The sequence below is a fragment of the Zootoca vivipara genome, chromosome 3 (assembly GCF_965207765.1).
Source record: "Zootoca vivipara chromosome 3, rZooViv2.hap1.1, whole genome shotgun sequence".
NCBI lineage: Eukaryota > Metazoa > Chordata > Lepidosauria > Squamata > Lacertidae > Zootoca > Zootoca vivipara.
The window spans coordinates 36,376,537-36,397,104 of NC_142586.1; the positions used below are offsets into that span (position 1 = coordinate 36,376,537).

At 40.3% G+C, this 20,568-nt stretch overlaps 1 protein-coding gene across 14 annotated transcripts in view; it reads right to left on the reverse strand.

Annotated features, from left to right (window-relative positions):
* The window catches only part of COL12A1 (collagen type XII alpha 1 chain), a 113,658-nt gene that overhangs the window by 61,716 nt on the left and 31,374 nt on the right, over positions 1-20,568 (reverse strand). For 10 of the 14 annotated variants that reach the window (XM_035109590.3, XM_035109592.3, XM_035109593.3 and 7 more), the window contains exons 14-20: positions 9,628-9,897; positions 7,861-8,127; positions 5,651-5,843; positions 4,734-4,855; positions 1,201-1,350; positions 1,000-1,119; positions 78-242 (exon numbers count right to left, since the gene is read on the reverse strand). In XM_035109590.3, the coding sequence (XP_034965481.3) occupies positions 78-242; positions 1,000-1,119; positions 1,201-1,350; positions 4,734-4,855; positions 5,651-5,843; positions 7,861-8,127; positions 9,628-9,897 (1,287 nt within the window). The remainder of the gene's footprint in view (positions 1-77; positions 243-999; positions 1,120-1,200; positions 1,351-4,733; positions 4,856-5,650; positions 5,844-7,860; positions 8,128-9,627; positions 9,898-20,568) is intronic. The other 4 variants (XM_035109599.3, XM_060272543.2, XM_035109600.3 and 1 more) reach the window with 1 other exon arrangement.

Here is a 20,568-nt window from a genome sequence, read left to right on the forward strand (position 1 = left end):
AATTTGTATAAAGGAAAATGAGTGATTTAGTTTTCCAACCAACTTCTATATTTCCCACCTCTCCACATAATACTCACCAACAGCATACAGCTCCACTCCCAAATCTCTCAGTGACTGAGATGGCACAACTATATCATCTTGTGATTTGCCATCTGTGATGAGGACACCAATTTTGCGAGCTCCGGGCCTCATGCCAGCTTCTGTCTTAAAGTTGTTGCTTAAGATGAACTTCAAAGCATCTCCTGAAATCACAGCACACACAGGTACCCATTGTTCATTAGCCACAGATTCCAGCATAGAGGGTAAACCTCCCTAAAGTAGGATAGGTACCTTCATTAAGAGACACTTAAGCTTTGCCCTAAGTAGTTACTTCATTCCAGCTGTTATGGTTACCACTCATAGGTAGGTAAAGGACCCCTGGATGGTTAAGTCCAGTTAAACTTGACTATAGGGTGTGGTGCTCATCTCGCTTCAGGCTGAGGGAGCCAGCGTTTGTCCACAGTTTTCCGAGTCATGTGGCCAGGATGACATTGCGCTTCAGGTGAAATGGGACACTGTGACGAGTGTTGGCTCCCACACGGAAATGTTATTTATTTTCCTGCAGCAGTGGTACCTATTTATCTACTTGCACTGGCAAGACAACTTTCTGCCTGGTAACTCCTAGTTTGGAGATCACTTATACAGAGTAAGATTATGCAGTGATGCTCCCTGTGAGATGTCTGTAGCACAGGCATTTTTGTTGTTGTTCCTTAAGGGCTACTATAGGGGACTGAAGGTCTTGGCCGAGGAAATTGGGGGAGCGTTCTGAAGAGATTCTGTGGAGTGTTGTTTGAAGAGACTGAGTGGCAGCAGATAAACTGAGGAGATTAAAGGAACACTTCTTTGTCCACTCTATAAAGTCAGTATAATATATTCAAAACAAAAAATCTTTTCAGACCATACAACATTGTATTCATTTCCCCAGTGTACCTTATGAGGAATTCAGCAGCAGAATGTTACCTGTGAGGGTGTTCCCTCCTTTATAAGGCAAGTTGACAACAGCATCCAGCAAACTCTGTTTGGTTTTGTGTGCATTGAGGTTCCATTCTGTTCTAGGAGATCCACTATACTGTGCAAGAGCTGGGAGAGAAATATAATTTAGTTGCCAAAGGTCCCGAAACAGCAACACCCCCCAAATTATTTCAGGACATTCAGGCTTACCAATCTGCACTTTGTCGGGACCAATGTCAAATACTTCAACAATGCGACCAATGAAGTTTCTGATTGTTTTAAAATTTTGCCGGCCAATGCTCCACGAGCCATCCACCAGCAACACAATATCTGCTTCTGCTTTGGTTTTGCATTCCAGGCCTGTCACAGCAATCAAAATACAAGTGTGTTAGTTGCAGCAAACAAACAGCTGTTCTCTATCCTATCCTCTTTTACATTGTCCAGCATGCATGGCTTAAGTAACTGACTAGTGTTCTTCTATATACATTGGAACTTAAAGTCGTTAGGAGCATTCCATAGTGCTACCAATAACACTTCCGAGATTATGTATTATTAATATTTGCTTTAAAAGATGTGCTGTGAAGCATATTCTGGTGAGCACTGCCCATAACACTGACATGATCTATTAGAATATTACTTAGCCTGGGCCCAAGTGCAGTGAGAATCAACACACCTAAATTATTGAACAACTAAATAAACTTAAGTTAGATAGCCAATGACAATGACTACTTCAAAATTGCACATCTTCTCCAATTAAATATGTGTGAGCTTTGATAAAATCAAAGAATCTTTAGAAATTAGCCCATATACTTAATATGTGGAGATAAATGATGAAATTAATTTTATACTGTTTTGTGGTCTGTTAATGAAGATGGTGCAGACTTTTACACATTTAACACAACAAGAGAAAGAACACAACACGTATAAGATACAGAAACACACATAGACACAAAAGAATCAGAAGTGACAAAAACAAACATTTATACAAAGTTTTAAATGCTTCAGAGAGAAAGTAAATAAAATATTGGGGACCGTCCACTTGTAGGATAAAAATAAGAACTGCTTTCTACATGCTGAAAATCACAGTGTGTTTATACAAAGCAGAAAGACACAAGGGTTTAAATGATCCTTTCATTATCCATTTGAATGGGTGTATGTGTGCTCTTCCTCCTTTTTTCCTCTGCAGATCATGTTACCAGCAGCAAAACCTTCTGGCTTCATGCCATCATAGCTTCTGGTCTTTACATGGAAGAAATCTCACTGAGTAAAATCAGGCACACTCATCAGAGTGATTTCATCTATGTTCCACATTATTGATCCAAAACTGTAGATTCATGAATAGAACTATTCCAGGTACCTGAGGATTTAAAAGCATGATCCTCTTCTGCATAGAAAATACAACACTAGTCTTTAATCAACACAATCATAAATCATGAAATAGGGTATATATTGAAGTTCATGCACTTGCTAACACTGTTCAGGATTCAAAGAGCCTTGTGTGAGAGGAGGGGACCAGAAAAGCCCTGATAATTATGAATGTAAAGCAACACACACAGGTGTCTGGAGTCTGGCCTTAATTTTAAACATTGGAAATATCAATGCCATCAAATCTTTTGTAAATTTAGCCTCCAACCAGAAAGCCATGGCAGAAAATCTATATGTTTTAATACAATACATGCAGCATATGGATTTTTATGAGCACAATTTTCCATAAAGGCTGCCACTTTACCTCATTTATTTAAAAAAGAAAGAAAAAAAAGCATCTCAGATTGTAGGGAATAACTGCAGGAATAAAGGGAAATTGCAATGATTTAAGCGGGGTATTATCCTGCCAACATCAGGAACTTGTTAGGGCGCACTCATTTCAATGGGAGAGAGTTAAGTAGTGCTCAACTACATTTTACTCAAAGCGGACCCACACAGATTGACATAAGTCATGTTCATTCATTCCAATTAGCCTACTCTAAGTAAAACTTAGTCAAATAGCAGCCCATATGCTTAACTGTCCCCCTAAGAATAAATAAGACTGAAAAATGCCTAATTTTAGCCAGACTGTACCTACTGAGTTGGATCCAAGGGTTCCCTCCTGTAAAGGATGGACTTTTCCATTCTCAAAAGTATTCTTTCCTCCATAAGAATGGAACACAGCATAACTCAGTATAAGTGACTTTAATGGAATTAATGAACCCTGCATTTCTTTCACTCCCTTCAAAGGAGGAATTCATTTTTCTGCCTCTTTTGCAGGGAGCAAGAGAACTTTGCAAAAAAACAAAAACAAATCATAGGATGGAGGTGAGGACTGCATTTAGCTTATCATGTCAGTCAGGTGGCCAATGGGTCTTGTCTATGGTTGTTGTTGCCCTTGCTGCTTCGCTTTGAAAGGCTTTAAGAAAGTCCTACTCTCACTTGTAGTGGCATTGTAGTGGGGCTTTAACAAACTGCCTTCCAGCCTGCGATGTAACCATGCAACATAAGATGTTTACAAAGTACACACACACACGCAAGAGCTGCTGGGCTGAAAGGCTGCTTGCAAAAAGCCCTGCAAGTGAGAGGGGGTGGGGGCCTTTCCTAACACTGCTAGATGCAATCCCCGCTGCTACACACACATACATGCCTGTTCTATGAATTTTGTTCAAGTTTCACTTCTTGAAAATATGTTCATGGCCACCCACACCCTCTTGAGGGGAGGCACTGTGAAGTTTCAGCACATTGTTCATTTTCTGTATGGAGGAGTTAACTACAATTTCCCATTTTACTATATACCTCCTGACAATGTTTCAGTCTTGGCCAGTGAATTATTCTACAGTGCTATCCTATGCATGCTTACTCAGAAGCTGCACTGTGTGGACTGGGGCTTACTCCCTAGAAAATGGATTTAAGATTGCACTACCAAGCAGATACAATGCAGAAACAGTCCTGGATCCAAAGAACCGAAGAAAGTAATTCCAGATATCCATGTTTGCTTTGAGTTTTTCAAACACTTGCCATAGAGTAAGCCTCTTGAAAATTAGGGGAATGTTCAAACATGGTATGTTATTCACCACATAGGTCAAAGAAAAACGTTTTTTAAAAAAATTCAGTGGGTGGAATCATTGGACACAATAGCTGTTTGGATCCTGGCCAAATTTTATTCACCCTAAATCGGGCATAGACAAACTCAGCCCTCCAGATGTTTTAGGACTACAACTCCCACCATCCCTGACCACTGGTCCTGTTAGCTAGGGATGATGGGAGTTTTTGTAGTCCCAAAACATCTGGAGGGCCAAGTTTGCCTGTGCCTGCCCTGAATTCTGTGAAAGGTTTCAAAATCCTTCCCACAGCATTTTCTAATTTCCAGAGAAAAGGACAGTGGTGGCACCATATGGGCTGCTCATTGACTCCATATAGTGCTCTGTGTGTGTACGTACGTGTGTGTGTGTGTGCGTGTGTATCATGTATTTGACAATGCATGAGTAACTGTATAAGTCTGCATAGCTATAATGTGAAATGGGGCAATAATCTTTTTAAAAGTCTTGACAAACAAGAGAGAGCCTTTTCATAAAGATGGAAACTAACGGGGAGGGAAGTTATCTTTAAAAAGTGGTCTTCATGAAAAGCAGCCTTTTCTTTTTGCAATTAACCCTGCAAGTAAATAACTGTATCAATTAATTATGTTGAAAACAGTTTGCTTTACCAGTTTTATAAAAGATCTACAACTAGAATATCCAAATAAGAAACGGGCTTCTCATTAAAACCATATTTACCTTCAGCTAAAAAGGGCACCTCAGCAGTATCAGAAAGGGTAGTCATTTCTTCTCCAATCAGTGGTGCACTTTCACCTCCTTCAAACATTCCAAAAACATTGACTTTGTAGGAAGTACCTGCCCTGCATGATTTAAATGCATATATGAAGCAAATTAGACTATGAATGGATGGCTCACATTGACACCTTTATAGATTTATTCATTCTGGTTTTTTTCTGCCATTTCTCAAATGAGCTCAGGGCAGAATACATGGCTCCCTCCCTACTGATTTTACCCTAAGAAGGATATGAGGTGGGTTAGGCTGGCCCAAGATCTTCGAAAAAGCTTTGTGACCAAGTGTGAATTGGAACCTGGGACTTCTTGAAACACTACACTAAAGTACAATGATTCTTCCTGTCATGTATTTTTAAGGCAGGGTAAGTCTTTAGGAGCTGAAATCTAAAGCTGTCTTTTCTCACAGGAACTCCTTTCCGGCACCTCTCAGGTGAGTGCCATTGCCATTCTAAGAGAACAAGGGAGGTGTTCATTGTGAGTTCTGGCACCTCTTTTTCTAGAAAAATGGCACTGAGTAAGAAACTATTATTGAAGCAAGAGATTGGTCCTTACAACTGAATATCTATAGCTATATTGTCTATATCTCCTAGCTTTGAGTCAACCTTGACCATCAAGACAAGCTAACAACTACTACAGACCTAGCAGAAAGGTTTTACAAGCTTTCTTGAGGGTCATATTTTAATTCATTTATTTGAATTGTATATCTACCATGCCTTTCTGCCTTTGGCATCTAATGAAATAGACTTTAAAAATAAACATAGGATGATATAATTGGTATTATATGCTGAAAGAGATGCAGGAGACTGAAAAATACCTATAGAGGAAAAAATACTGATAAGGAAAAATATTATGAGTGGCAATACCTGAGCTCCTCCAATACAACAGTGTTGTCATATGGTCCAACTATTAATTCTCCAAGGCGCCTGTTTTCTCCAGTTGGATGGAAAGTTACTTTATAACCCCTCACTTCACCAGGGGCTGGCTCCCAGGTTACGCGGAAACTTGACATCGTAGAATCAGAAGTGTGCAGATTTCTGGGAGGTTTAAATGGGGAAGCTGCAACAGTCAAACAACACCCAAGAAATTAAGTGTTTGCTATATTCAACCATAAAACCCTCATTTCAGTTCTTAAAAAGTGAATGCACCTATATGTTTTGTCCTAACAGCCCAAGAAAATTGGTTCCAAGGAGTTGAGGGATCCTCCAGAACAGGGTAGAATGTAGCATAGGAGGAAAGAGATATGGTAAAAAAAGGAAAAATCCCCTCCCTTTCTCTTCTATTACCAGATCCCTCTACTGGATCAAAAGCCCCTGCATATGCACAATATTACCAAATGGATTCCACCATAGCCCCCCCCCCCACAGACACACATTATGATTGTTAAATGAGCAAAGCTATGGAGATGGTGCTATCACTCATTATAGCTGCTATAAGTGATTACTTTAAAAAGTTGTATACATTTTAGGTTTTCATTGAAATGTCACAGACTGTAACTGTTACATTCTATGCTTCATGTGAAGTGGGCTCTAATCTGTGACCTCTTATGTTTTCTGTTCGCCTTTAAGGTGCCACAAAACTCTCAACCGTTCTAATTTTTGAAGCAATTCAGATGACCTAATCATTGCCATGCCAAGAGAAACAGGAGCAGAGAACCAGTCTCTAAAGTTCCAAAACATTTAGAGCACCTTAAGGCTAGTTAACACTCATAATCAATTTCGCACTGTATCTGGAAACTGGCAAGCAGTGCAGCCAATGCAGATTAAAGAACACTGGAATAATATACTACTGGTTTAACAAGCAATACGGTAGATTCCTTCCTGAGCCATTTTTTCCTGGTGGGTTGGATGCTATCTCATTTGCAGTTTGTTTGTTTTTTAGCTAAAAGGGCAGCAATCTAATCTCAAAGAGCAAAAGCCAAGGATTCTAGTAGGGGATGAAACAGGCACCTTCTTGTGCTAAACTCAGAGTTTTAGATAATGTGAACCCACTTCCTGTTTCACTGATAGCAAGACATAATTATAACATCCTTTCAAACCACTCTTACTGCAAAAGGCCGCTCTATTAATAGCTCCTATGATCATTCATAATCAGAGCCTCTGAAAGAAGGGCATCAAACCTAGCTCTCTAGTGGAAAGCCATTTAAAAATATTCGTTCATTCATTCATTCTTTGGCTGAAGCAGCCTCAATAGAAGTTTAACATAAACATCGCTTAATTTCTAAGATCAGAGGTGTGAGGGTTCAAGACCCTGTGGAAGTTGCTCTGTAAAATACTTTCTCCAGGTGTGTATTAAGGGCTGGTTACCAGGAGAACCTGCTCAAGTTATCTGTCCTTTATTCATAATTTATACGTATTCCATTGTGGAGCCCTGGAACTGAAAATGTTCCTGAGATTAAGTGTTACTGAATTATTCTGGCTCAGATTGAAAGTTCTGAGCACCACTAAAACTCCATACAAAACAGTTAGAAATCCAAGTACGTAATTTCTAATTGCCACACCGTCAAGCAGCTTCCCATACTGCTAAATAAGGTATGCAGGAAGCAGTACTTTAAAAAGAGGTATAAAGATGCTTGTAAATGTGCGCCAAAAGAATCCCATATAAATTCCCTGTTTGCTCTTTGTGCCACTTTGCTAATCTCCCTTTCTGTCACTGGGCTTAACCAAGAATTCACACAGAGATCAGCAGAATCCTTGTGTGGTTTGCAGGAGACAAGCAGCTTATACCACATCTGACGAGGTTGGCCCTCCCATGTCACTTTGGGAGCAGATAGTGAGCATGTTTAAAAACAGCTAGAATAATATTGTAAACGCACACACAGATGACAAAATATGACATCGTAAACTAACATTTACAGTCTTTGGCAGCCTTGCTAATGCTCATACAGGGTGAGTCCTTTAAAAGAGACCCCGTGGATACAGAGTACAGTACACATGTTCCATGGGGCCTCTTTTAAAAGACTCACCCTGTACATGTTGCAGGAATGGATTTACACACACACACACACACACACACACACACACACACACACACACACACAACTCTCTACATTCATGCAGCGTAGAAATCAATGTACCTGTTGTTCCTTCGCCTTTTCTGTGTTTTCCTTCACCAGTTTTATACATTGGAATGACAGAGATGTCGTACATAGTCAGTGGCTGGAGCCGTTTCAGGACGGTGGTGGTGGAGGAAGGCGGCACTTTTGCGACCATTTGTCTTCCTCCTCTACGGGGCCGGTAAACTACACGGTAGCTGACAACTTTTCCAGGTGCAGGCTGCCAGGTAACTCTCATGGTGGTCTCTTTCTCTTCATCCACTCTCACGGTCCTAGAGCTAGGAGACACTTTTCAGTGTAAAATAAAATGAAAGCAAACATATTGGGGTGGGTTGTTTTTTTTGGGTGAAACTTAACTTGACATATAAACTGCAGCTATAACCCTCCATAATATTGCAGGTATGCACACATCCAGCTTCTCTTCCACAAAGGTTGGGATTTTGAACTTTTGGAGAAATGCAAACTTCCTTCCAGATTCACTGGTTTATACTGCCTCGGTAGCTCGGTAAAGCATGAGACTCTTAACCTTAGGGTCGTGGGTTCAAGCCCTACATTGGACAAAAGATTCCTGCATTGCAGGGGATTGGACTAAATGGCCCTTGTTGTCCCTTCCAACTCTACAATGCTATGATTCTATACCATGCTTCTATAATATCTCCCCATGTGAAAGTTAGTCAATATCCCTTTAAGAGCAAAAATTTCTCAAATTTGGGAAATGTGCTCTTAAAATTTAGAAAATCCAACTGCTTCTCCATATTTGCATTTGGCTCTGGAAAGACCAGGCTTTCTTGGCTTCTCAGAATCACAGAATCTTCACCCATATATAATATATATATATGAGCCATATATAATGCAACAATGGCTCTTGGTGCTTTGGACAAACAGTTCCAGGTTCACACAGGGTATACTGTTTCCCTGCAACTTTGGAATTTCTGCTTTTATGCCACACTAAGCGCTGTTTCCCATTTCCTGTTGGTTCATTCAGCACAATAAAAGAAGCCATAGCAGGTGGCTCTATTAATTACTACAGCACTGCTGGGCAAGTCAACTCCTCCTGCATGACTTTAATGTTTGATGGTGCAGCAGCAAAGTTGGCACAAACTGGAACTTTCCAACCCATAGCTTCTGGCATGGGATGAATGGAAGCAAGCAAAAGGAACAATTCTCTGCTGTCATGAATGCAAGAACTGTCTGATAAAATAAAGTGGTAGCCCACCTACACTCCATCTGCTAATCTCATTGAACTATGCCCACAACCAAACCTCAGTTCAAGTTTTAAGACAAAAATCTATGGAAACACTTCTGAGACGCTAATGTCCTTTATGACGAATCCTTGAATTGGAACTCAACTAGGCAACATGGATTGCTTCATATTCCAAACTTGGGTGCAAATTCTCCAAGATTCAGAATTATAGTATAACTAATAATTAGATATTTAAGAACTAAATAGACAAGGTGCAATTTCAGCAGGTCCTGCCTTTTTTAATCCTAGTATGGTCCCTACCAATATTAGGTGTGTTGGGTAACATCACCATTGCAAACTTACCTGTACAATGTACAGGCTCTATTTCTCTTCCCCCTGCAAGCCCCCATGCTTTCCCCAAAATCTGCTCTGTGGGTTTGGGGGAACCCACCAGCACAGATTGGGAGATGCAGAGTGCAAGGAGGACATCTCCTTGCATGTCTTCTGGCACTACACTAGATATTTCCCATTAACATTAAATTATAAATTGTAATAAAATGAGAAGTTTTGAATCAATGTTACCAGTGATTCTATATTCTATCTACCTTCAGTTGTAGCTTCTCCCTCTAAAGGATCTCCTTCTCCACTTCTGTAAGAAGCCAAGACTGAAATTTTATATCTGGTCTCAGGCTGAAGGTTTTCCAGTACAGTGTTTATTACATTTCCAGGAACGGTTTTCTCTCCAGACTGATCATCATAAAGTGATTTCCATATAATTCTGTACTGATTAACTGATCCTGGAGCTGCTGTCCATGACACTCCAATAGTAGTATCAGTTATGTCTTTGGTAACTAAGTCACGAGGGGAGCCACGTTCTGCAAGAGAGAAATGCAAGAAATGTAGATTAAAATGCAGTAAATAAATGCTGCAATAAACCAAGAACAGTAAAGGTCATGAAATAAAATAAAACACTACAAAACTGAAGCATATAAAATACATTCATTCATTCATTTAGAAGTCGAATTCCAGGTGCCTGAAGTCAAGAGAAACATTTGCTCACACTAAATGAATATACATAATGCATACATAGGGCCAAAGTCCATTTTAACTACTTTCCTGATCTCAAAGCAGTTTTGCTTCAAAATGGGGGTGTAAATCTAGTGACTCTCAAAGATACTGCAATAAATTATCATTCTGAAATAAAAATACAAACTGTATGTCTCCTCTGAATTACTTTGTACAAATTATTTGGCACATCTCTATTATGAAGATCATAGACTTTGAAACTCCATTGCCATTTTCAAAAATAGCAGATAGTTCAGTTCACATTGGGTGGTATCAAATAAATAAATAATAATAATAATAATTCTATTATTTATACCCCGCCAACCTGGCTGGGTTTCCCCAGCTGCTCTGGGAGGCCTCCAGGCACATGCAAAAACAAAGTCAGACGTCAAACATTAAAAACTTCCTTATACAAGGCTGACTTCAGATGTCTATTAAAAGTTGTGTAAATGTTTTGTGAGTGGACTTCTCCCCTGCAGACCCCAATATATCCTCAAAATCTGCTCCAGATGGTCTGCAGTGGGGAGGAGCATATGGGGAAGTCCTGTTATGCTAGCAGAAATCCAATCCACTGATGTAGGGACAGCATTGGATAAAATCCATTTTATTTTAATTTTTACTTAACCTGACTGTGTGAACCTGCTGTCAGTTATGGGGATAGCTACTTAGTACCATTGGCCATTTCCTATGCTTCACTTCCAACAAGGGCAGATTTAGGGCTGTGTGAGTGATGTGCACGCATTGGACACTGAGTCGAGGGGACATGTCTCAAAGCCCAGTAAGGAAGCTTTGGAAAGGAGGAGTGAGGCTCTGACAGGGTTCAAGAGACCTCCCACCTCCTTTGCAAAGCGTAGTTAGTGCTTTTCCAGCTTTGCCTGACTACAACCCCAGGAGAACAACCTTCCTGGAAGAGTGAAAGGTGCTGGATTTCAAAAGAAACACACAACAATATCTTTTTTTGCTTTTTTTACTTTCTTCTGTAAAGTTTCAGCTCTCAAAATATGGCTTTTTCATTTTTAAAAAAGAGAGACTTCAATCCAAATGGAAAAATATGGAAAAATTGTATTGATATAATGTACAGATGTCTCAAAATAAATGGCTTTTCTTTCCATATTTTAATGTAATATGAATACATAGGCCACTTTACATTGGCTACTTTACTTCAAGCTTCTGCCATAGTGTGCCTTCAGGATTAAACTATCTGCAGTTATAATAATATTTCAACAATTAAATATGAAAATCTGGATGACTACACCTATACACTGGACATACTGCAAAAACAATTGTATGTTTGAAACAATTACCAACTGAAATAGGATATGTACCATTAGACAGAAGAAAGTGATTTAATTCCAATGAAATATATGTCAATTAAATAATAATAATAATAATAATAATAATAATAATAATTCAGGGGTCCTGATATGTTCTGTGGTTTTAAAAAGACCATGTTTTGTTGAATGAACTATTACTGTGAGTTTCCAAGCAAGCCACAAATGCTAAGTGGAAAATGCTGGCCTCAGATAACTGGGAACTGCTGGCCAGACACCTTTGCTAAGATACATTTATGAAAAACATATTGAATAGCAGCCTGATGCTAAACACATTTTACATGGAAATAAAATCCCCCTAAATTCCAACTAAATAAAACCTGTGGCATTGTGCAACAGGACTTCCCCCATCTCTTCCCCTGAACACAGTCCCAAATCTGCTCCAGGGGGCAGGGACATAGTGTAGGGAAGGCCAGGGAGTGTAGTCCCAGGCGCCTCCATGCAGGGATCCCCACCATGCCTACCGCCGGGGGTCTCTGGGCCCCTAGAGCCTGGCCCATCTCCCCCCCCCCATTCATCATAACTCCCTAGCCCCCTCACCTATGCTTCTGACATTTTGCAGGTTACTTTCCTAGAGGCACTTCTAGGTTCATATTGGCTAGGGCTGATGGAAACTGGAGTCCAACAACATAAGCAGGTCACATGTTCCCCACCCTGAAGTGCACCATTTTCATGTTAACATTGCTACCCATAAAACCACAGGAAGGTAAGTAAATTTCTTTTAATTTTCCACCAGAAAAAGAACAACTTCAAAGGTTCCTATCAAAAAATGACAGAAGCCATCATTCTGAAATGTGAAAAGATTCAGCATTTCAAAAGAAGCTAATGTGCCTGCAAATTTTATTCAATTCTGCCAAAAATAATTTAAAAGTTTTTTTAAAAGATGTTCTTTAAACAAAACAACAACAACAAAGGCCCAGCATAAAACTCCCTGAACATATTTGTCTCTACTTTAGCTGACTTTCTCCAATCAGGAGGGACTGCTATGCCTTTAAATTTCACCCAATTCTGTCAAAATGGGGGGGGGGAGCATGTAGCCTTTCTTTTAATTCCCCATAAGAGTGAATGGTAGTAGCATGAAGTTTTGATTTTCCAAACTGGGATTAAGTTGCAGATCATCAGCTAAACTGAATCTAGCAGCTTTATGAAATACCAACTTGAGGTCTGAACCAAGTTTTGTGGTCAGCGCACACTAATGTATTCACCAGTATTTATTTATTCTGAATAGTTCTTATTCCTTAGAAACATGCCAGATGTTTCCATCCTTGCCATTAGTGTTCCAAGGAAATCTGAGATGCACTGTGAGACTGAGGCAAAGACATATCAGAATTTGCTCCAGAATGAGATAGTCCAGTTATAGGCAGCCATCAACCACTGAGAGCATATTACATTGATTTTGAAGCAGTTCCGGTGGATCCCAGTTAGATTCCCATACGTGCAGATCATCAAATGAGGATCTGCTCTTAATACCACAACCTTCAGAGGTGAAGTTGCCAAATATGAGGAGCAAGGCTGTTTAAGTTGCGCCACATATTCTTTTGAATGCACAACTTACAATGTTTTATTCAAGCTCACTCTTTCATTGTTTTTGTTTTGTTTTGCCAAGATCACAAAAACCTTTCTGTTTCAGGGGACTTTTGATCCAACTGACTGGTTTTCTCCCATTATGTTGTTGATTTTCAGGCTTAGACACAATGGTGTCAGTTCACTGCAGAATAGAATTCACTAGTACAATGACCTCCTTCCTCACCACCACCACCACCCCAGTCTTCTCTGGAGCTCCACTGAGGCAAAACTGCCATGCGGCAAGGTCTATCTTGGCTGAAACATTAGCATATACTTTTGAAAAATAGATAAGGGATAGAATTCACAAGCGTTATCAACATGACAAGCTATTCCTTTGTGATGCAAGCAAAAAGGCCAAGACCTACTATTAGCATTGAGTCAAATGTGTCAAATCACTCCAGGAGCAGTCAAAGTCTCCATCATTCATGCACGAGAAATCATTAACATTTCATCTGTGTCACAGCATGAGTACATTAAAATATGGGGAAATATTTGGAGCACTTCATAAAGGCCTGGCTGCAGCTAGATGCGAATGTTTCCAAAATTCCATATCCACTGTTTCCACCTTACCCAGCCACAAACAATAACTTTAAATAGTTTCCCTATTCTAGTGATCTTATCACTAGGTGGGCAGTATCTGTATCTATAAAAGCCTCAGAAACCACAGAAAGTTACAAGAGAATCTTTTAACAGGGCTTCCTCTGTTCTCCCTGCACTTCTCCCAGAGATCGTTCTCTATGTAGATTCTATACATTTAAAGTACACACACACAAAGAATCCTTGGAACAGTAGTTTACCCCTCACAGACCTGCAATTCTCAGCACCCTTATCAAACCACAGTTCCCAGGATGTGAGTGCTTTTAATGTGTTGTAAATGTATGGTTTGTAGTATGCAGCCAGTATCCCTTCCAGCCCCACCTGGCTCACACTTCCTTTTTGTTCAAGGCACAATCCTTGAGAGTTAGCCACACTGAATATATGGGATTTATGTCTGAGTAGACGTGCCTAGGAATTGGACTGTTAATCTCCATATGAACATCATTTCTGGCAACAGCACAAAATAGAGTCATTGGAATGAATGGGGCAAATTAATTTACTGCAAATCCGTTTTTATACATTAGCTTCCCTGACACTGTAGCCTGTAACTGGCTAACCACGGAAATCAACGGAGATGACCAACTTAAGTCCATTAATTTCAGTTCGGCAAATGCAATGCTTGGTCTTGGTTAACCTGCTTCAACCACAAATGCAATGATCAACATTATCTCCTTAGCAGGACTATAACAGGACAAGGAGGAACTGTATACCTGGTGCCTCTGGCTGATGCCTCAATCTAGGAAGGAGGAAGTTAAAACAGAAAGGGATGTAGAGTATCCACAAGAAGCTATGGGGAAAAGGAAGGAGCATTACAACATTGATTCCTAGCACTGGCAAATGGATAGGAGGCACTCTGCCTTCTGGTCCAATCAAAGTGCTTGCTGGAAAGGTGCCAGGGAGGATGTTCTGCATCCTCTGGAAACAATGTGTACCTTTCATGGTGAGTAGAGGCTGCCTATAATATATAATTAAGACAGAAGAGAAGAAGTCTGATCCAGAACCTCAATTTATTCATTATCATTCTGCTGGCTAGGGTCATTTAGATTACATGGAAATGCCTCCATTTCCTTACCACATAAAATTCCAGCAGTTATGCAATGTGCCTTTCTATTCTAGAGGCATTTGTAAGAAGCCAGTAACACTTTTATTGCAAAATGGATCACTTCCTCTCTGCTGATTTGTTTTTTCCTAGAAATATGGCATTCCCACAGAAAGGACAAGTGACGTGATTGTTTGACAATTGGCAAAAGTCACTTGAAAATGTCAGTATCCAAAAAACTAAGTATGCAAAATTTAAATAATGCATGAGACAGCACTAAATCTCCTAAGCAGACACAGAGTCTCTTTGTGTGGTGCAAGCCCTTTGCGACTCAAAACATGTACGTAACGTTCCTATGTTATGCTAAAAACTTCATTGTAAAGAAATGTCACTTGTGCTGGTACCGATTCAATCTGTAGGAAGTCCACAATCTCTAGAACATTTTTAATTAACTGTGAGAATGTCAGAAGAATACAGAATATCTAGAGATAGATAACTCTCTACAATTAAAAAGGCATGCTGGAAAAAAAAATATGTAACTAAAACATAAAATATGATGAGATCTTTTGCAAAAGAGTAAGTCTTTGAATGTTGCAGTTCTCACAGTTTATCCTATTTAAAAAGAAGGGTGCTATTTCCTTCAGCATTGGAGGAATAAATCATTATTCAGTTTTATGTGGGAAAAGGAAGAATTATCCAATATTTACAGAGAGATGCATTGGACTCTTGTAACTTTGTTAAACTGAGTTTTGTAACCTCAGAAGGCTAAATGCATTTGCCAAAGGTAGTCTACATCATCTCCTGGAATAAACTAGCTCAAAACACATCAACGTTTACCTACAAAAACTACAATGTGTATTAATTTCATTTCAAAACAGAATGCAGTTGTTCACAAAACAAGTATAAAATGTTTGGGTGCTTGTTCTGCTGACTTGCTTTGAATGACATGGAGTACTTTAAATGGTAAATTAGTTCCTCTGCTTTGATCAGTTATTCTGAGGCCCTGATATCTAATATTTGCAATATTTTTAAAACTATGTTGGAATATTATTATTTTCAGACATAGGTCGGTTGTCATGTTTCAAAGAATGGTTATGCAAATTACAATTAATAGTATCTATAGTTTCTGTCAGAAGCCCCCCCCCAATTGCAGTAATAATAATCCTATATTCTGTTTAAATTAATCTATTTAACAGATATAGTATACACCATGTTCTTGTCATTTGACATTAATACCACAAGGCAAACAAGTTAGCTCCTGCCAAAACTGCTCTTACCACCTCCTCTCCATGGGAAAAACAGATTACAAAAACAGTAGCTCTCAGAAAAAGTTGATTGTTAGCCATCTACTGGATTTCCATTCATTACAATTGCTGTGTTTATCATTATGTTTTATTTCTAGTGTATGACCCATGGTTTTGGCTCAGGCTATGAAAAAAAAGGGGAAATGGAAAACTCCAAGGGGGGTTGGGGCATAGGAAGGAGAATGATGAGGTGAAATATTCCAATTCATTTGTAAGCTAACTATGCCAAAATGTGAAATTGATCCAGCACCAACAATTGCAAGGAAAAGCAATAAGTAGCTTTGAAGAAAGCCAATATGGTATTATATGGCAGTGCATCTGCCATATAATAACAACAATTCTATGTTCCATTTCAGGATGAAATCTTAGTATTGGTTACATGAAGGATGTGTGTCAGGTACAATGTAGTCCTCTGGTGGACCATTGGCCAATTGCTGGTAGATCAGGGTTTCCCAAATTTGGGTCTCCAGTTGTTTTTGGACTACAACTCCCATCATTCCTAGCTAGCAGGACCAGTGGTTAGGGATGATGGGAAGTGTAGTCCAAAAACAGCTGGAGACCCAAATTTGGGGAACCCTGTAGTAGAGCTTCTAGCTAGCAGCTGCCGGTTACTGGGATTTCTGCAGAGTGTTGAACTCTATGAACTTTAATCTGATTTCCAGCATGAGGCATCACTTTCATCCAGTGTGCCGTGGCACCCTGGGGTGCCTTTAATGATGGTCAGGGGTGCTGTGGGCAACACTGGCCTCTGTCCCTCTTCTCTTCCATCCTTCCTCTGATGCCCTCCTGCATCTCTGCCTCCCAAAGGTTTACAGAGCTGTTGGTTGCAGCAGCCCAGGCTACAAGCTCCCCAGGTGAATGGTGCCTCTTGGGCTCAGTAGGTGGTGCTTCCCAGGCCCCTGTGGAGCAGTGTGAGGAGGCACCTCTCTTTGGGGCAGCAGGGGCAGCTCAGAGACCAGGGGCAGCGGCAGCAGCTGTCTGGAGGACTCCCAAGGGGAGGGGAGAGGTGGCTGAGGGAACACTCCACAAGGGAGAGTGTTCGAAAAAGGGTGAGAGTCTGATAGCTCTTCAGGCAAGGGGTGACATAACTGGACTCCTGAGCCCCACAGGGGTGCTGCAAAAAGAATGATGTAGTTGGTCAAGGGAGCCACAGACTCAAAAAGTTAGAAAACTTCTGCCTTACGCAAGAACGTACAATCAGGATCACTTAACATCGTTATGCCTTAACTATTAACAGACCCTGAGAACACACTCTTTCTACATTTAAAACACATTACTTTTAGCAGCTTCTAACTCCCAGACAGTGAGCAGCTTCCAGGAAACATAATACAGTGGTACCTTGGTTTAAGTACAGTGGAACCTTGGTTTAAGTACAGTGGTACCTCGGGTTACGAACACGATCCATTCCGGGACGCAGTTCATAACCTGAAATGGTCATAACCCGAAGCGCCATTTTGCACATGCGCAAAGCGCAATTTCTGCAATTTTCGCGCTTTGCGCATGCGCAAAGCACACACACTGCTTCTGCGCATGCACAGAATGCACGCGCGGCGAAAATACTTCCAGGTTTGCGGAGTTCGTAACCTGAGGTGTTCGTAACCCGAGGTACGACTGTACACAATTGGTTCCAGAAGTCTGTACTTAAGCTGAAGCGTATTAACCTGAAGCGAACTTTCCCATTGAAAGTAATGGAAAGTGGATTAATCTGTTCCAGACAGGTCTGCAGAGTACTTAAACTGAAAGTACTCAAACTGAAGCATACTTAAACCGAGGTATGACTGTAATATTCTTGGGCTGGGGAACAAAGTTATATTAGGGCCTAGGTGGGTAGACAAAGAATGCAGACCAAGTCCCATACTATGGGGTGAATTTAGAAGCGCTATAGAGTAAGTTTGTGTGTTACTCTGTGGGGTCAGTACAGAGATCTAAAAGTTCATCTGCTGTAACATGGATCACTCTTACAAAGGTATCCATCATTTGTCCATGAAGCCAGACTGCCAGGGATACCGTTTCAGGTTTCAATAGTGAAGAGTGAAGAGTTTTCAGTGTTGGGTAAGACAAGATGCATAGCTAGTTAGGAACATAAGCAACTACATAGATAGAAATGTGACGTTGTGCAACAATGGCCTCTGGGAAATTATGGAATTCCAAGCAGTCACCTTCCACTAAACTAAACTTTATGTTAAATGAATTATGGCAGTGGGTGGTAGCCAACAAATCAATTCCATTAGCACACAGACTTATGACGGCACACTGGATAATCCTTTCCTTCCCACATTCCCTAAACAGAGGGAGGGAAAGTTGTGTTGCGCTAACAGAAATCCTTGCACTAACAGAACTGGTTCACTGATACCGCCCAGTGTTTTCCACCAGTTGGGCTTGAGCCACTTTCAGATGGCCTTCAATGGCAGAGCCTGCAAAGCGTCTCCTCATAGGCCTCGCCTGCCCTCTAGCCATGTCATAACTTTCCAGCTGGACCAATGCCAGTGCCAATAACTCCTTGCTTGCTAAGAAAAGATGACTGAGAGACAGATAAGTGTGATGGGAGGAGGAAAAGAGAAAAGGCCACAGCAAGTATTGAAGGAAAATGAAAAAGTGAAAGGTTAATATTTATTAATAATAAATAATTAGGCAAGCAAAGTGGAGATATAAAGGAAGGTGATAAGACTCTGCATCCCTTATTCATAGGCTGGAAATTTACAGATCACCATTTGAAAAAAGGAACCACATTGTCAAAAAAAGAGGAGAGAGAGAACAAGAGGACAAACTTGCATAAATTTGCACATACTAAAAGTATAGAAAATAATTGCAAACAATTATAATAAAATAATTGCAAACACAATACATCTCACCATGGTAGGGAAGATTGTGCCTTGATGACTTGTGTACCTGCTCACTCCACAGTCCAGACCAGCTGATGGGCAGCTTTATGGTACTTTATCTCCCTTCTTATGGCTCTTTCTCTCTAAACCAGAAAGACGCTCTTCTGAAAAGTAGGACATGTGTCCACCCGACTTACAAATTTTCCATTAAGTTATCAAGCTAGGAGTAACTTTTATTTTTTCTTATGTTGTTTCTTATCACTAAGGGTTTTTTAATTAGCCCTTTGTGAAAATCCATCCTATTCTAGTACTTTTTGCTTTCCACCCCTTGTTCTTTCAAGACCATCCTTATAACTTGGTTCTCTCTCACACAATAAGCCTACAATTCTTTCATCCCACCCATTGAAGGCAGCTTGTTCTAAGAGTAAACAGACTGGGCAGGGGAGGAAGCTAGTTCTATTTCTGTGCTGTTAATTGTAATCATCATACCCAGTTCAAAACGTCGCCATGTCTCCTCTGGCACTCCAATTTTATCATATATTTTTTGACATTTTGTTTTTTATGTGCTCAGCCAGAACTCTGTTCACTTTTCATCATAAAACAATCCAGAAGCAAAAGCTTATCAAGAGCTCCAAAAATTCAGCTACAACATATTTGCATAGCTTTCTTATCCAGCTGAAGAATAAACACATTCCAGAGGATGAACATTCTAAAAACTAATCATATAAATTACAGAAGTCTTCATCATCCGCCACTGAAAGAGGCAAGTGGGATTTCCAAGTTATATTTCGATAATGGATAAGTTCACACAACACATGAGATTTAAGTTTGGAAGATAGAAGCCAGGCCATCTATGGATCCAAATATATGTAGGATGTATACTTCATTATACCTTATACATAGAGCTGAATAGTTATGTTAAACATGCGCATAAACCAAGATTAAAAAAAGATTGTATGATTGGAGGGAGAAGGGAGGGTTTTGATTAGGGTCATATTAATGTTTATATTAAAAAGTTAACATGTAGCAGCTGGGTGTTTGTTTATTTTAATCAGAATTTAGGGAATAAATTATTAGGGCATCAAGGATGTTTTTTATGCATTCCCTTGAACTCTTGGCCTGACTCTTCTGTTGTTTTAATCAGATTTCTTTCTTTGATATTTTAGTGGGAATGCTTTATTGTGTGTTTTAAAAAGAGCTGCTCCCAGAAAAGAAAATCGGAAACTATGCACTCTAGACATGGAAGTGCATTGTGCATGTGCAAAGGCTTCTTTGGATTCCAACTTATGAATATATTACCGGTAGGAGTAAATAAGTTTGTTCACTACCTTCTTTGATATGGGGGGGGGAGGAGTCTGGAAAGAAAACTCAGTTTTATATGGCCTGGGAGGTGCTTCCTTGTTTCATTTTATTGTGTTTGGATCTTTTGACATGTTATGTCAGATTTTTATTGGCACTCTTAGGTCCAGTCGTGACCGACTCTGGGGTTGCACGCTCATCTCGCATTATTGGCCAAGGGAGCAGGCATACAGCTTCCAGGTCATGTGGCCAGCATGACAAAGCCGCTTCTGGCAAACCAGAGCAGCACACGGAAACGCCGTTTACCTTCCCGCCGGAGCGGTACCTATTTATCTGCTTGCACTTTGACGTGCTTTCGAACTGCTAGGTTGGCAGGAGCTGGGACCAAGCAACGGGAGCTCACCCCGTCGCAGCGATTTGAACCGCCGACCTTCTGATCAGCAAGCCCTAGGCTCTGTGGTTTAACCCACAGCGCCACCCACGTCCCACTGGCACTCTTAATCCCCCCCAATACAAAGTATAT